The following is a 20,219-nucleotide window of genomic DNA, read 5'->3' as shown; positions in this document are numbered from 1 at the left end:
TACGTCATATATATACAAAGCATTGTGCTGACCTCTGCTGGTGAAAACTGGAACAGCATAACGTGGGCAAACATACATTTCCGGGTTCGATGATGTATGAAACCATTGCTTGTTTGGCAGGAGGACATTCAAGAAGCTTCAATCACAATAGTACAAATATTGTCATAAATAAATGTACACACAAACGTTTCTTGAACGTGCCATATGTTTCACTTAAGTCGAACACTTTTTGAGGAACAACTTGTCAATTCTGACAGTTGACCATTCACCTGCATGTTTTCCGAATCGGTCTTGCCACAAAATTCATTTAGCTGTCGCCTGTTTGGAGGCTGCTGTCTCAGTCAGTACATAAAGAATTATTGCAAAGTAGAAGATAGCATAACTGGATCTGTTAAACTTTCTACAGTATATTTGACTGATGATTTGACCAACTGAACGTGTCAAGCTGAATACAGAGAAGAAAAAAAATCATTATTTTGGTAAAACGTGCTACATATCTTTAGTAGAGGAACAACAGGGAACACATTGTGAGGTATGGAAGCGTATTGCATTCACCTGGGGAAAAAAAAAAGTCCTATTTTTCTGTCAGATGTAAATCAGAGAAACTTATTTTGTTTTCTTTTTTCTGAATATTTTTTTTCAGTTTTTCTTAATATTTTGTCCCCTGTTTTTTTGAATACTTTTTTTATGATTAAAAAAAAAATCCAAAATACATAATTTACTAAGAAAAACAGTTTTGTTTTGTTTTTTTCAAGTGAATGCAATACGCTTCCGTGGTGAAGAACTATTGATAGACAACAAAATAAATCTAAAAATTATTGTGGAAAAACAATGTGTAAAATGTTATGAGATGAAATCAACAGGTAAATATGAGGCGCGAAGGAATTTACCTGTATATGCATGTTGAAGACCATTTTAGATTCATCCTCAATGTTTTGTTTTTGAGATGTAAGAGGAAGCCTGAGTACTCCCCAAACTAGATACAATTCCGGTAGCATGCCGCCAATCATGCTTAATTTTGGCCAAAGGACATAAAGAGAGAAAGCATCTGAGTCCAAAATGAAATTTCTCACCTCTCCACTGTGTGACAGGCTCCTTTCCCTGAGGGCTGGCGAGGGCTCGGCGGAGCGCAGAGGAGTCAGGTTGCCATTTTTCAGATGCTGCCCTGAGGGTGACTTTGGTACCGTCCACACAGGAGCGCCATCTGAGTGAACGACAGCGTGTCAGAGGTAAAAGCGAAAGGTGATAATTGATTTGTGTGTGTTGATGCCCAGTTGACTTGGCTGCAATGATAATGGCAAGGAGGATGGAGACGGCTCGAATTACTTTTGATTTACGTCAGACGTTCAATATTAGATTTCATAAATAAATCTGAAAGGCGGTGGTGGGATTGACACAGACGAGACGGCAGGAAATTGTGTGTGCGTGTGTGTCTGAATGTAATATGTGTCCTTATATCTGACCGCTTTTTCTTTGACTTCATGTCAGAAAGAGATTTTGACTTCTGGACTTGGGCTTATCAAAAATCTGTCAAAGATCAATACAAACTCAAATTTAACAGGTTAGATTATTTTTCTTCTACTGAAAACTTCAATCACAATAAGTAAAAAACATTAAATTGCTACCTCTCTCACTGTAAATCAAAATCCAGCATTATTATTTTTGTAAAGGAAGTTTTTTTTGTATTGGATCTGGTGCATTACGATGTAGCCCAAGAGCACGGTTATTATATCTACTTTTTTTTTTGTTGTAAATCTTGCACTCATCAAATACTCCATCTTTATGGAAGAGAATAATAATAAAATAAAATTAACGCTAGAACTAATTTTAATAAAACTACACTAAAACAAGGCATTTTTGGACAAATAAAAACAGACTTGCTCTAAAAACTCATTAATACAAACTGAATTAAAAAAAAAAGTCAAAACGAAAAATAAAAACTAACTTTATCCAAAACTATTATAACCCTGCCCAAGAGCGTCTTTGCATGTCGTATATATTTAATGAGATTTAAATATGACTGTCTCCTCACCACCTGCGAAGTCTCAAGTATGATTCAAGTCAGCCTGCAAAAACAAAGTTAATGTAGTCATCTAAAACCCTTTAAGATACAGTCGTTATAAAAAGTCTACACACCCCTGTACAAATACCAGGTTTTTATGTATGTGTGTGTGTGTGTGTATATATATATATATATATATATATATATATATATATATATATATATATATATATATATATATATATAATTCCAAACCCTTTGCTACCATTATTGTGAGATATAACCTGAGATAATGTGGATACCCAAGTGTGCCCCCCCTCTTATAACTTGTGTTTTGAAGTAATAAATTATATTCAAATGTTAAATGAGCGTCGGCACACACGTGCCACCATTTAAAGTGCCTCTCATTATCCCCAAACAAAGTTTTGCTATTCTAATAGGATTTTCCTGACATTTTTCTTTCTATCGAGCAGAAGCGTGAAGATTTTAACATTGACTAGAACTGTTCATAATTCCCTCTACCTTGACTTACCCCCAAGTTCCATCTTATGAAAAATAGCTGCAGGTTGAACTCTTTGGGCCGTCATTCCGAAGGGTATATTTGGCACAAACATAACACTGCTTAGAATCAAAACCATAAAAGTGGAAGGAATTATGAACAGGTCCAAATACCAGTTTGTGTTTGTTTTATCACAAAAAAACTTGGCTTATAAACTGTCTTGCGTAGATTTCTTACATTCACTGCACATAAAAGTAGATCCCATTTTCAAGTAGTCCTAATAGTCTGACAGTCTCCCTTTCCATCCTCTCACAAGCTCTCAAATTTGGTTTAAAGCAGAATGTTCCAAGAGGCGGTTCTTTGAATTCCATTAGGGAGAAGCACTCTGTTCAATAAGCGCTCTCAATGTTTGTAGGTTTGAAGACCCGTCTCGACAAAAATGCACTCAACTAGCCTAACGGCATCTGTTTAGATGATTATTCGATGAAAGTGGACCCAGTGGAGACATTAGTGTGGGCCACAGCCTGGAGGTACACGCGTGTGTGCGGGCGTCGGTCATTCATGATCAATTCTCACGTCAGACACGATTTTTTTGGATGCATATATTACACGTTTACCGCAGTACATCTGCGCTATGGTTACATGCATGCTGGAGATGCACAATGCTGGTGTAAATTAATAGGAAAATGTTCATGCAGTAGAGAGAAATCCACAGGTTATGTTATATAATTGCATGTACTGCAATTTGTATTATAATTGGAGAGTGAAGAAAGCAATGGATATATATATTTTTTTGTGGGGAAATTGCTATAATTAGAGAACTATGGCACTAATATTAAGGAAAAAATTTACAAAATGATTTTTGCTTTTTGCTCATTGGCTTCATGGGAGAAATAAGCATAAAAAGGTTCATTTCAAACAGCCACTCAAGTCAAAATTTGAGTTTTTTTTGTTAAATCCAATCAGCCTAACAACGATAAAACTAATATAAGACATTGCCCAATGAGTGAACGATAGTTACTACGCTTCATGTTTCAAGACATATTGTATTCTGTCAGGAATTAAGTAATATTCTACAAGCAACACGTGTAATCACGAGAATCAAAACATAATCAGTGCTCAGTAGTCATGTTATTGCTGTCCATGCAAATCGCTGTCCGTCCATTCCTCTGCACTAAGTAAATCAAGGCCCTACTTTCAATGACTTGTGTCAGGCTGTGAAGGGACTCATTAAAGTTGATTTTCCTACGTGGATTTTGATTTCACTTCCTTACAGGATTTTTCTTCATGGAGTTGACAGAGGGGAGGCAAATGGCCTCAGCTTTCACAGTAAGTGGACCCTAGACACAGTCAGTCCATTCACAAGTTTGACCCTGTCAGAGTTGGCCAAGCAGTGGCAAGTTATTCGTTATTATATTATTTATTATTATTATTATTATTTATTATTATTATATTATGTTATCTTAAAACATCAACTGATTTGGAACACGGAAAATGAACTGCCTTCATGATCAATTGTCGCCTCTGTGACACGAACGTGCCTGAAACCGTTTTAAATGTTTACAGGCGACTCAAAAATATCTAGTTGGCGCTTTTGGGGTACCGTATATTCTGACAATAATAGACATCCTAATCCTTGTTTTAAAGCCAGTGAAGCAAGCACCCTCAGGCCGCAGGAGGTTTCAGTCCAAATAGCTTTATTGGATCCATTCTGCTCAGGCACAGGGAAGGTTCAACATTGGTGTGACACACCACTGTGGATGATTTTGGCATCGACTGAAATGCTTCAATTTTGGCTCATTCACACAAAAACCCTGAATATTTTGCACGCGAGCTTAAAATCGGATACATTTTCTTCATGGATACATCTCAATCATTTACATGTAGCATTGTGATTGGATTTCATCAGAATTTTCAACACAGCATCAGTGGCAATGGAACTTCACTTGAACTTAACTCGTCCACTGCCATTGACAAATTTACACGTCTTTTCAGTCCAGCCATTCAATCCCAGGAATTTCTTTTTTTCAAACATTATGGTAAAAGAGAGTCTGAAAATGTCTGGCAGCCAATGAGTTAAAAGTCCCCAATTGCAACATTCAGCAACATTTGGTACAGACATTGAAGTTGAAGTTTATCGTACCCGTCAGGCAGGGACAGGAACTACAGTCCAGCTGGCCCTTGCTAACGGGCTCCGAACAAGTAGACAGAAAGGACAAAGGGGAAGGAGAAGAAAGAGAAGTTGGGGGCTCCAGCAGTACAAGGATGGAGCCCAGGGACGACTCACCCGTAGGGGCTCCGTGGACAGTGTGGTTGCGCTGAGCAGGCTGAGACAGAGGCGGCACCTGGCTATGGCTCTGTTGGAGGATGTTCAGGCACTCTCCCAGGCAGCTGAGCGTGGCAGCCGACGTGGCTTTGAGCAGCAGCAGGTCCTGGTCCAGGCAGGAGATGGGGCCTTTGGTGGGCAGTGAGTCAATGGACTGGACAAGGTTCTTTTGCTGGCCCTCGGCTTGGGACATCATCTAGAAGACATCAGTACATCCAGTGATGCGTTACTCAAAAATTCCCGTTTTTTACAGCGACTAATCTGACGCAACGCTTCTCTTGAAGTATTTTGACTATAGTTACTTTGCGAAGTTACAATTCATTACTGCATATATATTGTCAAGGTTGGCAAGTAGACTTGAACATGTAATCAGTAAAGTAACTAAGTTACTTTTTCAAGGTAACTATGGTAACACTGAGTACAACATAATGTATTCATATTTGACGTTTGTTGAATCATGTAATCGGTAAAGTAACTAAGTTACTTTTTCAAGGTAACTATGGCAACACTGAGTCCAACATAATCATATTTGACAAGTTTTTTGAATCCTTAAATCAGTGGAGTAACTAAGTTACTTTTTCAAGGTAACTATGGCGACACTGACTACAACATAATATATTCATATTTGACACGTTTGTTGAATCCTTCATTCTGTTTACACTCGCCCCCTCAAGCAAAGAGCTCTAATTCACGTGTGCAAACCCTGAGCTGAAATATTTTCTGTTCCTGTCCGCCATGATTATTTCTGCTCCTACATTTGCAAGTCTTGTACAAGAATTGAACTTCCGCTTGAGCCAGCTTTGACTCTTGCGCACTGGTACAAATTTCAAAACGGAAAGCTTTAGCCCGGAGGTGGATAAATCGTGCTAGTATAAACGAGAAATAAGCGGAGCTGGCAGAAAGGCGGAACGGAGGCAGCAGCAGGATGAATTGCAGATCTTAATTCAAATTCTGAAGGCCAATCTTGGATAAATATCGGCCAGCTGTCAAAAATGCCCGAGTTCAATGATTTTCTAATCTTTTAAAATGTCACAATGACAAGGTACTTTGTTAAACTCTGCCACTTATTCCACCACAGCGGCGAAACATCTGTCTCCAAAGAGGATGAGTTCAGGTTTTTCTTAAAGATAATGTACTGTAGAATTCTTCCATCATCCATTTTATATGCCACTCATTTTTTTAAGTTTCTTTTTAAAATAATCCAAACACACTTAAGCATATATTGAGGGAAAGAGCAATGAATAACAAGTTATACCAACCGTATTCCATTCCCTCAGTTTACAGTAAGCAAATCCCGTTTTTTCCCCCCCAAAATTAACTTATCTCACAATACATATCAAAAATCATGCCCAAAGATTAGAAGTGAGAAGTACATTATAAGATGAACATAAAGCCAGCCTAAAAAGTAGAATTGAAGGGGATTGATGGTCGATAACCTTGAGCAAAAACTTCGTTGAGCTGGCACTTCCTATTTTTCAATCTTTAGTCAAATTTACAGTGTGAAACAGTGTGCCTCCATCTAGTGGTCGACAGTGTAATTACACCCAAAATAAACGAGCGGCAGAACAAAATGGGAAGGAACTGTACAAAAAAAAAATCTGTAAAATAGTGGGACTGTGAACCCTTGATGGATGGGAGTTTGTTTTTTAACTTTAATTACATGATATTGAAAGTGAAAATGCATTGCAATTAACTATCATTTAATTCGTCCTCATTTATTAATACACCAAAGATCTAATTAAGATGACATTATTATTTTACAATAAGGTTTGCCATCACATTATTCTGTGCTCACACACACACACACACACACACACAGTGATGCCATTTAAAATGACACTTGAGCGGCTAAATTAGAATTAAAAGGATCAGAGTTTCCTATGCATTATAGATCATAATATATGCACGTATATGCATCCTGATAGTGTCACCTCATCTGCTCCAAAAGAATAATGCCAAAAATAGCGACAGCTTTTCAAACAAGACCTCTCTGATGAGGAAACATGTCTGAATATGAGAATGATTCTATTTGGGTCTAATTGCATCACAAAAAGGAGGAAGACAGTTTCCCTTTCCTTGTGGATAATAAGCTTTTCTTAGCGCTAATGTATGCAGGTTGCTAATCTTGCCTTCATTAATATTGTATATGTTCACATCCCACACCTCGTTTTTTTGCACGCACTTGACAAGCACATCTGCAGTGGCGCAAGCATTATTTGGGAAGCACTAAAAGCTGCCGGATAAGCTTATGTGCATCTTCTACCGTGAACGGGAAAGACTTTTAAGCACAACGATAATTATTCAGCTAAGCATTTAGTTGGATTGGATGCAGGTGTAGTCTACTGAGAAACGTCACTGTTTCACTTAAAATGTTTTAATAATAGACAAGAAAAAAAAGTCGCTCATCATCAGCTCTCTTTTGATTGTTTTTAGGGCAATGTTATTGATGGCATTGACATTTAAAGGGAAGTCAATCCAAAAAAAATCTTTCCAAGAATGTTTTGTGCACCTCCACCAGTCTAAACACGGCATTCTGATAAATATGTTGTTTATGGAATATGAGTTTAGCATTAAAATCCACCATCTCAATCTCATGGGGCGGCCATTTTGTCACTTCTGTCAACTGAAAATGATGTCACAGTTGCTCGGGTGACGACCAATCACAGCTCACCTGTTTTCTGAAGCTGAGCCATGTTTGGTCACTGAGCAACTTTGATGTCATTTTCAGTCGACAGCAAGTCGCAAAATTGCCGCGCCCTGAGATGGATAAAAATTGGTGGATTTTGCTCGTTATCTCATATTCCACAAACGCAATATTAATCAGAATGTCGTGTTTTGATTGGTGGAAGCGTATATAACATAAAATTGTAAAGAAAATTGTTGGGCTGACTACCTTTTTAAGGGATTTCAGATTTTATACTTGCTTTTCCCCATTTGACAAGAGCAGACAGTAAATACACAATTGTCTTCCTAAAATATAATGACAGTTATGGTGTCCACATGCTGTGAGAACTAATAATTTACTGCAGTCTTTTTAAAAGCATTGAAGACCTTTTGTTAGACACAATCTACCTAGATGTAAAAATCTAAATATAACCAAACAGAGCTGCAGGGTTCCTGTTAATGAACATGTGTTCCCATGAATTAGTAACATGTCATAAATAATGCCCAGACATGATCACTTGGGTGCAAGATGTCATTACAGCAAATGTTATTTTGCAGATGACAAAAGGATCACGAGAGTCGAGACATGAAAAGTGACAGAATTTTTTTTTGTTTTTTTTTTTTTAACTTGGGTAAAAGAGAGATTTCTTTCTTTGATACTGCCCCTTATTTGGAACATGTTTTGTTGGCTGTTATGAATGTACTCTCTATGTATCTTTGGCAGATGACTAAAATCCAAGAAGGAGCCGACTGGCCCCATTTCCAAACACAGCAAACCAGACTTTGCTCTGTGGAGCCAATGGGATCAGCGATGCTTCCAGAAATAGCCTAACCCCAGCGATCCAGCTCCAACGCAACGCGGCTGTGCAAGTGGCCGCCCGTGCCGCTGTTTGATGAGCTCGCATCAGTCGGCTGTGACAAGCTGGCGGAGGGCAGCCGGTCATGTGGTCTGACTCCCGCTGCCACAGAGGAGATGGACAAATGCGCGCGTGGATGGACGGATGAAAGGTGACAAATGTGGCAACGACCAGTTCTTTTGGGAGAATCCATCTCTTCACCCGCTCATGCTCTGCATAATGTATTTTCTTTGTAATTAACTCATTCACTGCCAAGGACATATTTATCTTTTCACAGTTCGGTCATTCAATCACGGGAATTTATTTATATTTTTTTTTCCTTTTTTTTCAAATGTTAGGGTAAAAGAGAGTCTGAAAATGTTTGGCAGTGAATGAGGTAAATATGCCCAAACTTTATAAAAAAAAATAAAGGAAAAAAAAAAGCTCACTCCTGTAAGTCCCATATACACTTAATGGGCCGCTGAACTCATTCTGCCAGACAATTTAAGATTAAAAAACATCTAAATAAGTTCCTGGGACTGAATGGCTGGACTGTGAAAAGACGTGTCAATCCGTTAATGGCAGTGAATGAGTTAATGGTCCAAAAGTTTAATAAGAATCCCGGTAAGCCCAACCGTGCATCTGTTGGCTTTCTGCCTGGAAGGTTAAGTGAGACTGACTGAAGGTCAAGCTGACAAGACAAATCATGCAGAAATTCACGCATGTGTGAAAGAGCCAAGAGTGAATATTATGAAGGCGTGGAAAATACATAGCCAGACAACGTCCTGCAGTAAAGTTTGCCCATAAATCTCATCTATATGTGCAAGCAGCAGCTTCTTTGTCTCTCAATTGTACCCTTTGATATAAATTGCAATACAAGCAGTCTCCTGCACAGTCAGCATCAACATCCTCCCTGCTGCGTTGTCATGGCTGTTAGGAATGAAGGAAAGATATCAAATTTGTGTAGAAGTAGCAAGTGCTAAATGACGGCAGCTACTGTTGGAATCAGGTCAGAAGAATGTGAAACCAAACAGAGAATGAATCACAAATCACAGAGGACCTTTTTTTGTTTTTTTTTTTTTTTCAGTCTGACGTGGAAACACAAGCACCAGAGGAGTGTTTGTTTTGCTTAATGAACACGCCATCTGCTTGGTATTCACTCAGACTGCAGCAGGTTGACTCAAAGAGGGGGCGGGGGGCGCAGACTGCTCCTTAGAGGTGAGAAAGGATTCTCCGCTCAGTGACGGCAAGATGCTCTCTTTCTGTCAACAGAGTGAATCACTTGGATGAGATATTCTTAGCCGAGATGATGCCGACGCACAGCGGAATGGGGAACTGCACGACTTGAAGAGTGGCCAGAGAGGCATGAAAGGAAGAGCTCTGCGTGAGTTACAGTCAAACTGGCTAACTTTGAAATGCTTAGTTACTGATCTTGTATTCCATTTGGGGTATTGTGTGTTATTCTCACACAGAACTGCAAAGGCTGCCAACTTTGTGTGAGCAGTTTAGGGAAGGCCCCTTTCTTCTCGAGAACGATGGTGCTCCAGTGAGTGAAGTCAAACCCATGAAGAGGCGGGGCACACATAGACAATCAACCACCATATTCTTATATAACGGCAATTTAAAGTCTGTTTATGTTTCGTGAATGTGCGAGGAAACCGCTACGTTTACATGGACACATTTATTCGGATGAACTGCCTTATCGGAATAAAAATGCTTCATGTACACCCCATTTGGAATATTCTGAGCCGATCAAGCCCATTTCGATTGAGATTTTATTCCGAACAAGAGAGGTGGTTTATGTCGATTGTTAATCCGATGGTGCACATGAAAACACTTATTTCAAAATTTCGCAACAAACCGTCTTTACCGCGCATGTCTGTGACGTCAGTATATGCGTTTCTGTTATTCCCGTAAAATAGTAAGCAGAGCGAGCGAAAGACTGAACTGGTACATGCGCAGCTCCATTAGGAAGTGTTAACTCGACATAACAGTGCAAACGGGAAAACTATGCGAAATAACGGTAACTTTGAAAGTAGAAATGGACGGAGCTATGTTTTGTTGACACGGAAGTCGTTTCGGCTTCTTCTACTGCTAATCCCGGTGTATTTGGTCAGTGTCAAAATAATTTGTTCCACTCGAAAGTGTGATGCATGAACACGCAAATCCTAATCCGATCGATATTTTTTTAAATATTTTGTCCATGTAAACGTAGCCAGTGTGGGCTAAAAGCAAGAAAGTTAAAGTTGAAAAAGTTATTCAGACTCCTTTCTGATTTTAGAGGTTCTGTTTTGAACAGTCCCAAAAAAAAATCAAAGTTGCTTAGAGAGCAAAGCCCAGCGGCTATTGTGAAGTTCTGCATTCACATATGCAGGTCAGGGATCATTTACACAGGTCATGAAAAGATCGTACGATGGCTAGCGCATGATCCACCCATTGGATCCAGTTGAAGGATTAGTCTCACCTGAGAAGATGACACAATCGCTTTCACCAAGAAACAATCGCTACCATTACAAGACTTTCAGAATTTTTTTTCAATTCCCAGTCAAGAAACGATGTAATATTTTTGGTCACCCACCTCTTTGACCTCCAGCAGCCGTCCTGGGTACTGACTCTTGGCCCGCCGCGCTGCAGCCGGTGACTTGTGATGCGTTATTGTGACGATGTTGCCCGGCGAAGACGTGTTAGCCAGTTGCCTCTGAGAAGCCGGTGATGAAGTTGGCGTAAGGTGCGGGAGGAGGGAGAAGCTACGGTTGCGACCGGACGATGAGGACCCCTAAAGAATGCGAGACAACAAAAACGTACAGTATATCCTTTGCTCCTCTCGGTGATACTTTTGCTTATCAGTGTGATGACCTCTGTGCAAAAAAAAAACAAAAGCAACAACAACAAAAAAAAAACACACAATGTCAAACTAGTTCTCCTCACACGTCTGTTTTCTTTCCCATTAGTGGACAGGGAAACAGGGCGCCAGGGATGATCTGCCCAAGATAACGGAGGTCTGGTTACAGTGCCGGTGAAAACAAAATAGATCAAGCTTGCACAACAGCTCACTGCAAACAACCAGCTGAGGTCGTGCTGCTTGCTCTGCAGTAGCCAGAAAATCAAACAGGTGATTAAGAAACTTTTACTTCAATGATTGAGCTTATTTTGCACTGTTCTTAAGTCTACATAATCAGTGATAACGTGTTTAAAAAGTCACGTGTTGCTCTAACACGTAACTTGAAAAGGCATGGGACAACATAATTAACATAAAATACAGGAGGAGACGCCATTGCTCGATAATGACACACGGCTAATAATCGTACATTATAGACACACACATAAAGGGGCACGACGTGAAGCATTCAGGGACTTTGCAATTTGCATTCCGATCTGGGAAAGTGACGTCAAGCCCCGTGTCACGTTTCGACCGCATGAAAATTGTTAACTGGAGGAAGGAGAGAGATTTGTGTTTTGAAGCTATTTTGAGTTTGTGTCGGCGAAAGAAAATATTAAAGTACGTTGCTGTGCTGTTGACAAAGTGTTATCTTGCTTCAAAAACACCACCAGTGTACATCATATTTATATAAAAAATAATCTAATCATTATATTTATAAACAATGTAAATCATAACTAAGTTTGCCATGGCAACATTAACAGTTAAATATGTCATGCCAAAATAGACTGCCTCAAAATATTAAGTAAAGTGTAGAAAGACCTTTTTTTTTTAAAATAAAAACAAGCAGCCGTTTACATTAAGTCAAATCCATAAAGGCCTTTTTTTTTTTTTATAAAAAAAATAACAATGATTACTTATGTCAGGTCAAAAAAATGATGTTTAATTAAAAAAGAAACCATTTTTAAATGTCACTGTTAAAAATGTACTTCCAATAATACACAGGCAGAAATGGTTGTCAATTTTATGTTAAGCGTAGTTGTCGGTGTCTCTTGAATAACTTATCTAACTTCCTTCCTTTTAAGGAAGTTGAGAAACGGATTTACTTTTTCAAGGTAACTGTGGCAACACGACATAATGCGAGTAATCTACAGATGCGCTTTGCTTCTCGGTGGTCATCAGATGCATCCAATTTCTGAAGAGTGAGATTTATATTACAGAGGTACTTTGTGATCTTTTGGGGCAGGACTTAATCAGCTTACAGGGGAGAACAGTGGTGCACTGTGCAAAGCCAAGCCATGAGCTCCTGAGCAAGCAGGGAAGGAACAGCATTAAGAATTGAGGTTTTGTCCTCTATAACTGGAACAGAGCCCCGAGCATTTCAATAAACTGGAACGGAAAGAATGTATTGGACCCAAGAATATGTCTGGATGAGAAGGGGTGGGGTAAACAACTTAAAGATATAGGTAATGCAGGGTCCACACGTTCATAAATGTTTAAATCCCCACATATGACGAGGAATTAACTCATTCACTGCCAGACATTTTCAGACCCCCCTTTTAGCCTAACGTTTAAAAAAGATTGGAAAATAAAATATAAATTCCTGGGATTGAATGGATGGACTGTGAAAAGGCAAATAAATACGTCAATGGCAGCGAATGAGTTAATCAGCATGTGTGTGTTCACCACTCTCGTATTGTGTGGTGTACACATGACTAGCCCTGACCCACAAAAGACTTTCCTTAATATATTTTCTTCAAATTATACAAATTAAAAACTAAACCCTAACCCCTTTCCCTTCTGAATAAGTAGGAGAAAAAAGAGTAGCATCAACGCAAATGTACCCAATATGGATCGCTGCCATAAACAATTGTTACTATTTCTGTCTGTATCCTTCTATAGGAGCCATCTTCATGTCTCTGGAGAATTGGCAGTCAATTCTAGTCAAATAGGAATCTTCCTTTGCCTTGTCAGCTGTTCACTGGATAAAACAGTTTCTGACTGCTGGAACATCTGGTATTTATTGGAAACGTATTGTCGTTTAATTTCTCAAAGAAGGATGTACGGCAAAATAAATGGACCGTGTGTTCAACTGGTTTGTCTTGCACTGAATTCATTAGGCGTGTTTATGTTCTGGGGCCTTGCTACCTCCAGCACTGGGTATCTGAGCAGGGTACAATGAAATCTGAAGAATATCAAAGTATTGTGGGGGGAAAAAAAAATATCAAAGAATGAGCGTCGATTTTAAGTTGTATCGAACATTCCGTGGAATGAGCTGAAACATTCAATCTGGAGAAGGCGTCGTTTAAACCTGAGACAGCAATTTGCTCACGAGGAGTATCTGAGCAAAACGAACAAACTAATAAATCTATTATGACAACCATGAAAATAGTTGAATAAGTGTCTGTGCCATACGTTCTCTGTTGCAGTTTATTTGGCTCGGGGCGAAACAATTCCAATGCTGTTACTTCCTTGGTTGCAAATTCTTTGCTGTCACTCACCTGTTGGCAGGCTTGGCCCTGCAACGACGCAGCGCGGGCGTAAAGGTACAACGGTCAGCTGCTGAGCTGTCACATTTTACACCGCATGATACATTCATGACCCTCTCATTAGATACTCAGCGAGTACACTGCATGCTACATATGGACACCTTTGTTTGCAGTGCACACCATTGCTTTTGTCGGGCCAAAAAAACTTGACACCAAAAACCGAACCACAATGAACATGCGTTCTCGTAAAAATAAATTCCAGCAAAGGTGTAAGCAAAGAGTGCCTGTGTTTGCTTAATGCCAGCAGAAAATCGACAGCACTAAGTCCACAGACTGACTCTTTCTACACTTCCTGTCTGGATGAAACAACACATGATACCCGCTAATCATCTTGAAAACAGTCCCCTTTGGCTACCTGACTCTTTACATGCGCTCAGTTCTGCAAACAGCTTAAAAACTGTGGTTGGAAAGTGGCCCAAAGAACAGGGCCAAATGTGAGGAGACTGATTATATTAAGCGCCACAGCTAGATAACCTGACTGCTCATGCATTTCTATCAAATAAGAGGTAGCTAGAGGTGGTTAAATACATTGTAGGCCTCCAAACTAGCCAACCACAAACATTTGTCACTTCACTGTTGCATTTAAGAGCGACAGTATGTTGCTGTTTTCTTTCACACCTCTTAATCAGCTAATGCAGTTTAGCTACTTCTCTTATCTTGTCGTCGATAATCAATTTGAATTTCCTCACTAAATTTAGAACAGTGAATACGCAAGCAAGTTCTCATGGCCGTGTTTCAAAACATGACATGTGACCAGGTCTGGATTCGGTCCGCAGGCACAGTTGCTTCCCACAGCTCCTCGGAATATAAAAAAAAAATGTCTGTACATTACACTTAACTAGTATAAGAAAAAAAATCTATATATAATATGCGATTTTAATGCTCATCAAAAGGACTAAATGTATATTTTGCAGTACGCTATCGATTTGGCTTTTACTGACCAATCGCAATACCGCTTGTTGATGTCATCACATCTGCTTCTCTGAGCTGTGAGCTTGGAAGCAGTTATTTTTTAGCTCCGAGCTAGGTTAAAAAAAAAAAAAAAAAACAAAAAAAAAACTGTGCATCCAGGTCAAACAGTCATGCATCATGCGAGTGCATGTGCTAAGCTAACTTGCTCTGCATCCGAGCTAGCTATTGTACAAGCTGCGGCTGCTAGCTAGCACGGATAAACACTGTCCTGTCCTGGTGCGGAGCTCTTCCTCCAAGTCACTTAACTTACAAATCCTCGCCTCAATGGTGGCGAATAAATGACACTTTCAGACGCATATCTTTTTCACTATAGGAGGGCAAGGAGTATAACAGAAAATAAAGAAGCCATGCTAACTGCAAAGCCAATGTGAAATGTAACATTTAGTACCAAAACACCAGAAGAATAAGGGCTTAGGTGGTAGAGTACTAGTAGAAATATGTCTGAAAAAACATTGTCACACTGGAGAGTAATCGACTGTAAAAAGCAATTAACATAGATTAATAAGTGTCTAGAGAGAAAATAATACAACAGCTATAATAAGCACAGTACCGGGCATGCATCAATACTTTAAAGAGGAGGAAACTATGAGGACAAAAGTATATTTATAGTATGTTAAATATTTTGCACCATAGACCACCTTAGTTTTACAGTAATTTTGATATGTGCAAAACATATGCTCTATATCTTTTGTTTTTATCAATTTGGTTTACATATATATAGATAGATAGATAGATAGAAGTCAACAACTTGAGATGCACTGCGCAGACGGCAAGACAGGAACACTTGAATTTGTTTGCCCAACTACTTCGATCCCCTCTTTTGATTTATTTTGTCTTCAAAATTCACCTTTGTCATGACCAGCAGCTGTCTGGTGTGGAGACGAGATGAACAATGATGCTTAATAAGCACACGCCGGTACATGCTGTCATTGAGGAATACACCTCAACACACACAAGACATTATGAGGTGAAATGAAGCACTGTGCATCTTTAATAAGAGTGGCTTGTGTGTTTATTAGTCGTGACTCACCAGCACATCTTGTCCTCCCCCTGATTCTTCTGCACTCAGGTGTTCATCCGAGCCCTTCAGCTTCCTTACCTGGTAACCACACAGACACAGGGGAAAAAAGTAGTGGAACATTGAATGCTGCTGGTGGTTGAGTGTATGAGATTATACAGTACAGTGTTAAAAACAATTTGGACCGCAACCAAACTGCGTTTCAAAACTGGCAGCAAAAGATCGCAGTAGTGGGATTTTGGAATAAATGCAAAAATCCTACTGGTCAACAATTAATTACATTTTTTTAACAAGGGATGCAAGTAAACATGAAAGTATTTTTTTGCCTTGATTCTAAATCTGGCCTCGTTTTTTTTTTCTCCAGCACATCAGGTTTTCATAAAAGTAATAATAATAATAATAATAATAATAATAAGAGATTTCGCAATATCGCGATATTAAAACTGCTGCGATATATCGTCATCGTCATGTAACGATATTAATAGCAGCAAATCTGTTTAAAAGCCCAAGTTGTTTTCCATTTGTGCAGTTCCAGCACCCTCTGGTGATTATTTTATTAGTACAGTTTAGACCAACGCTAATCGCCAATAGGAGCGCATGATTTCTTTGTGAATATTGTTATTTACAAAAACAGAATATTGTGATGTTTTTTTTTATTTTTACAATATTGTGAACTTTTATACAGTATTTTCATATATTGCCAACCTCCCCAAAATATCTTGATAATTATCATAGCAGGAGGTTCAGATCGTGATACAATTGTATCGTGACATCCCTAATATTATTATCATTATTATTATTAATAATGTAATGTTGTAATATATTTATGAATTAAGTGTTAGGTTCAGTAATAGGTAGAAATGTTCATTAGAGCAATAAATTACTGTACAACGCATGGTAAAATCTATGTTGCGCTAACTCTTATGTCAAACTTACAAAGAAAACGGGGGAAAAAAGGAGAGACTTTTTAAAACTCATTTCATTCAGGGCTTCATTTCAGATGGTAGGTAGGCTTCATTTTGTTTGCGTGGCATAATTGTGCTCGTCGGTGGAGTTTTCTTTTGGTATTTTCATAGACGTGCGCCATTAGACCCTTGTGGTCCTGAAAAAAAATGTTTTTATGTATAATACATCAGACATTGTTTATTGTAATAGAGATTCATTTATTGCATGTGTTTGCTAAAAAAAAAATTAAAATTAATTGCAATATTGTCAAAGAATAATTTGAAATCCAGACCCAGAGCAGCATTATAGCAGTTTGCAGCTTTGTCGTCACTTGTTTAACAAACTAGTTGCGGCTGAATCAACAGCATCCTGTTTGTTGCAGTGAAGTAGTGCCAAGTAGTGCGCTTCAGAATTTCAATGCCATCATCCTGATCAGTAGCATAACGGTCCCCCAAAAAATATTATTAGAGCCAATTGGCAGCTAGTGCTAGCTGGGTACAACAGGCTTTGTTGTAATGTCCCTCTTCTTCCATCAACTAGCTACTTGAAACTTAATCGACAGCTTCCTTTACTGATCACAATGTATGTCTACATCTATAATTTTGTTCAGAATTTAACTATCCCTGGAAGTGCCAAAATGTTTAGATTTTGCTACAAAAGTGCTACGAGTTGTTGCCATGTCCTATCTCTATCACTGTATTTGTGTACAACATTCTAGAACAATTGCTGTTTTGTTTTTTTAGATGTGTGATAAGTCAACTATATTTAACACAAAACGAGTACAACCAAAGAGGTTGTGCCCTGTTCTGGATGTTTGGGATTAAAAATATAATCTCATCTTCATATAGTCCCATTCTGTTTGAGAACTTATGACATTAATAGTTATGAATGCCGATCACTTTTATACCTTGAGCCAGAGTTTAGCTTTTTGTGTTTTTTAAATTTTTTTAAATAAATAAATAAATAAAGGGAAGACAAATACAGATGACCTGATAACATCATAAAAAATGGTAATAGATATTCAGAGCCCCTGCTTTCTGCGCATACATACATAGTATACAGTGGAGGTGCAACAATTAATCGATTAATAAATTGATTATTATTTTGGATAACTGATTAGAGATCTTGCTTAATTGTCCAAATCGTCAGAATTTTTTCTCTCCAAAGTAAATTTGCAATTTCTATAGTCCCCCATGAGAGCAGACTGCTTATCTTTGTGGTGATTCAAAAAAAAAAAAATTGCTGCTTTTACTTTGAAAAACAATAATCAATAAATTTGCTCATTTTCTGACATTTTATATAGCAAACTAGTAAAAGTATCATAATCTCTTTGTTTTCTGCACTGTATTTGAAAAAATGCCGTCTTTTGAATAAAGACAATTAATTTGATTCATCGCCAAAATAAACAACAGATTAATCGGTGCAGAGTTGATGAGAGGAAGAATCTCCATAGAAACTTTCATTTCTTTCTGAGGCAATAATAGCACGAGTAAGACATTGATTGAGCACTGAAAGCTATTTCTAGCTAATTTTTTGTTGTTGTTGTTTTTTTAAAAAAATGTTTTACCTTGGCACTGCAGTCAGAATGGCGCCTGGCACACGCTTGCAGCTGGCTTACCCAGTACTGCTGCTCTTTGCCATCAGAGGCTGGAAAGATACAGAAAAAAAAATCAAAAGTTAATTTACAGGCTTTACGTCCTATGCGTGCAATAAATTCTTACAAGAGTTCACAGTCGGGTCGATATGTAGTTAAGAGTGTTCATGTCCACTGAGGGATGCCATTTGTTTTCTTTTATACAGTCTACTTGCACAGATGAACCTCTGAATTTGATTAAGGATCATCTGAAGGGCTCGGGACTAGCTAAATCTAAAGATAGCTATTTCTTAAACAGATTAGATGAATGAGAATATCAAGTTACTGTCTTAACATTTCTTTTTTTTTTTAGTGGGAGGTGGATTTCTACCATGCTAATTTCATTGGACAAAAATGTAAGAAAAAAAAAAACTAATCGGTCAAGCCCTGAAAATAACTTTCCAAGCTCAATTAATAAACATTCATGATGCTACCGCGGAGTTTCCCATTAGACGCACTTTACAAAGGAGCAGAATTATCATCTTTGAATATGCTAATAAGGTATGAACTTTATAAAGACACTCAAACATGTACAGTATTTCGACCAACAAACTGTGGAATGAAGAAACCCCAAAAGTAGCAACAATTACAACAAATCTGTCAGTTCCAATTTCAACATTAAAATGTTTTATTTTCCTTCGGTGTTTGAAGTGGTAAGGTGTTATTTTTGTGCACCAAGAATTCCGCGCGAGCTTGTCACTTGGATAACTACTGCACTCGTCCAAACAGCTACAAAGGGCCACTTTGAGCAAGGGGGAAAACACTGAGAAACTGACACATCTCTAAGAAAGCTCTTGAGAAATGCAAATAAAATCTCTCTTTCCACCAGTCGCCCCAGGAACATCTTCCTCAAAAAGAGCCAATTTCAAGGTCGGAGTCAGTATTCTTCATCTATTCAACTCGGTGGAGTGCGCAAGCCGAGCTGGGATTTTTAAGGTAATCACAGTGTCTCTATGCTGATGTGCACCTGTTCATAATTTGCTTACTCGAGGCTAAGAGCGCAGCATGCTGGCTCATACGTTCGTATGGAAATTTAGAAGATAGCTGTGCCAATGTTACAATTGGAGTATCATTTTCGAAGTCATCCGCAGTCACATCATAGCCAGAGCAACGGCAAGGCTCCTGGATCACTGAGATTACGAATCGTCCGCTCTGGCACAGAAAATGGTGTAAATGGTGTCATGTCGCCATGCGGGACTGATTGCGCCACATTTAAAAGGGAATGAGAGGAGTTGCTTTGATTGGATGTGAGTGAAGTCGGCTGTAAACGCTCCCTCTGCGGAGCAGCCCGCCCACTGTCGAAGCCCCCGGCCTGCACTCGTCTAGGAAATTGCCAACACCGGTCAAATCTGGCAACAAAGAATCAATAACATCTGCAGAACCAAGATTTTCTTTTTAAATTTGACACTTTTTTTTTTTTTTTTTTTTTTTTTTTTTTTTACATTTTTCGTCTATTCAGGGTGACGTCATGTTTTGAGCCTAACTAAATTTAATCTAAATGTGCAGTCACACTGGAGTAATCTGCCCATTGGAAGACAAACATGACAGGAAATTCGCTCAAGTCACCTTCAATTGCCACAAAAATCCACCTGCGATCTGGTTTATTTCTGAAACATGTTGCTAATTAACTGTTGCAAAACAAAATTCAAACCTATCTTCATGAGAATAGTCTGTGGCTGGATTATATTTCACATTGGTGAATGTGCCAGACATCCAAATGAGCTTTAAACAGTAAACCAGGATCATTGACTAACAGTCAGTGAACAGGATTAAATCAAAGATGTTCGGTAAGAAGCAAGATTGTCCACGTCTGACAGTAAAATAGTCTTATTTACAACCTAGTAATTGTCACTAGTGTCTTTGTTGTGAAGCCAGACAAACCCTCAGGCCGTTGGAG

The 20,219-nt window shown here is 38.6% G+C and overlaps 1 protein-coding gene across 1 annotated transcript in view; it reads right to left on the bottom strand.

Annotated features, from left to right (window-relative positions):
- Positions 1-20,219, bottom strand: part of osbpl10a (oxysterol binding protein-like 10a) — a 38,550-nt gene that overhangs the window by 8,245 nt on the left and 10,086 nt on the right. The window contains exons 3-7 of the mRNA XM_086014110.1: positions 18,257-18,336; positions 15,757-15,825; positions 10,906-11,103; positions 4,789-5,023; positions 1,074-1,204 (exon numbers count right to left, since the gene is read on the bottom strand). Of these exons, the coding sequence (XP_085870236.1) occupies positions 1,074-1,204; positions 4,789-5,023; positions 10,906-11,103; positions 15,757-15,825; positions 18,257-18,336 (713 nt within the window). The remainder of the gene's footprint in view (positions 1-1,073; positions 1,205-4,788; positions 5,024-10,905; positions 11,104-15,756; positions 15,826-18,256; positions 18,337-20,219) is intronic.

Source organism: Filicampus tigris, chromosome 18 (assembly GCF_054856515.1).
Source record: "Filicampus tigris isolate MCC_2025a chromosome 18, RoL_Ftig_1.0, whole genome shotgun sequence".
NCBI lineage: Eukaryota > Metazoa > Chordata > Actinopteri > Syngnathiformes > Syngnathidae > Filicampus > Filicampus tigris.
The sequence above is the reverse complement of the archived record's forward strand: the minus strand, read 5'-3'. Positions and strand labels throughout refer to the sequence as shown.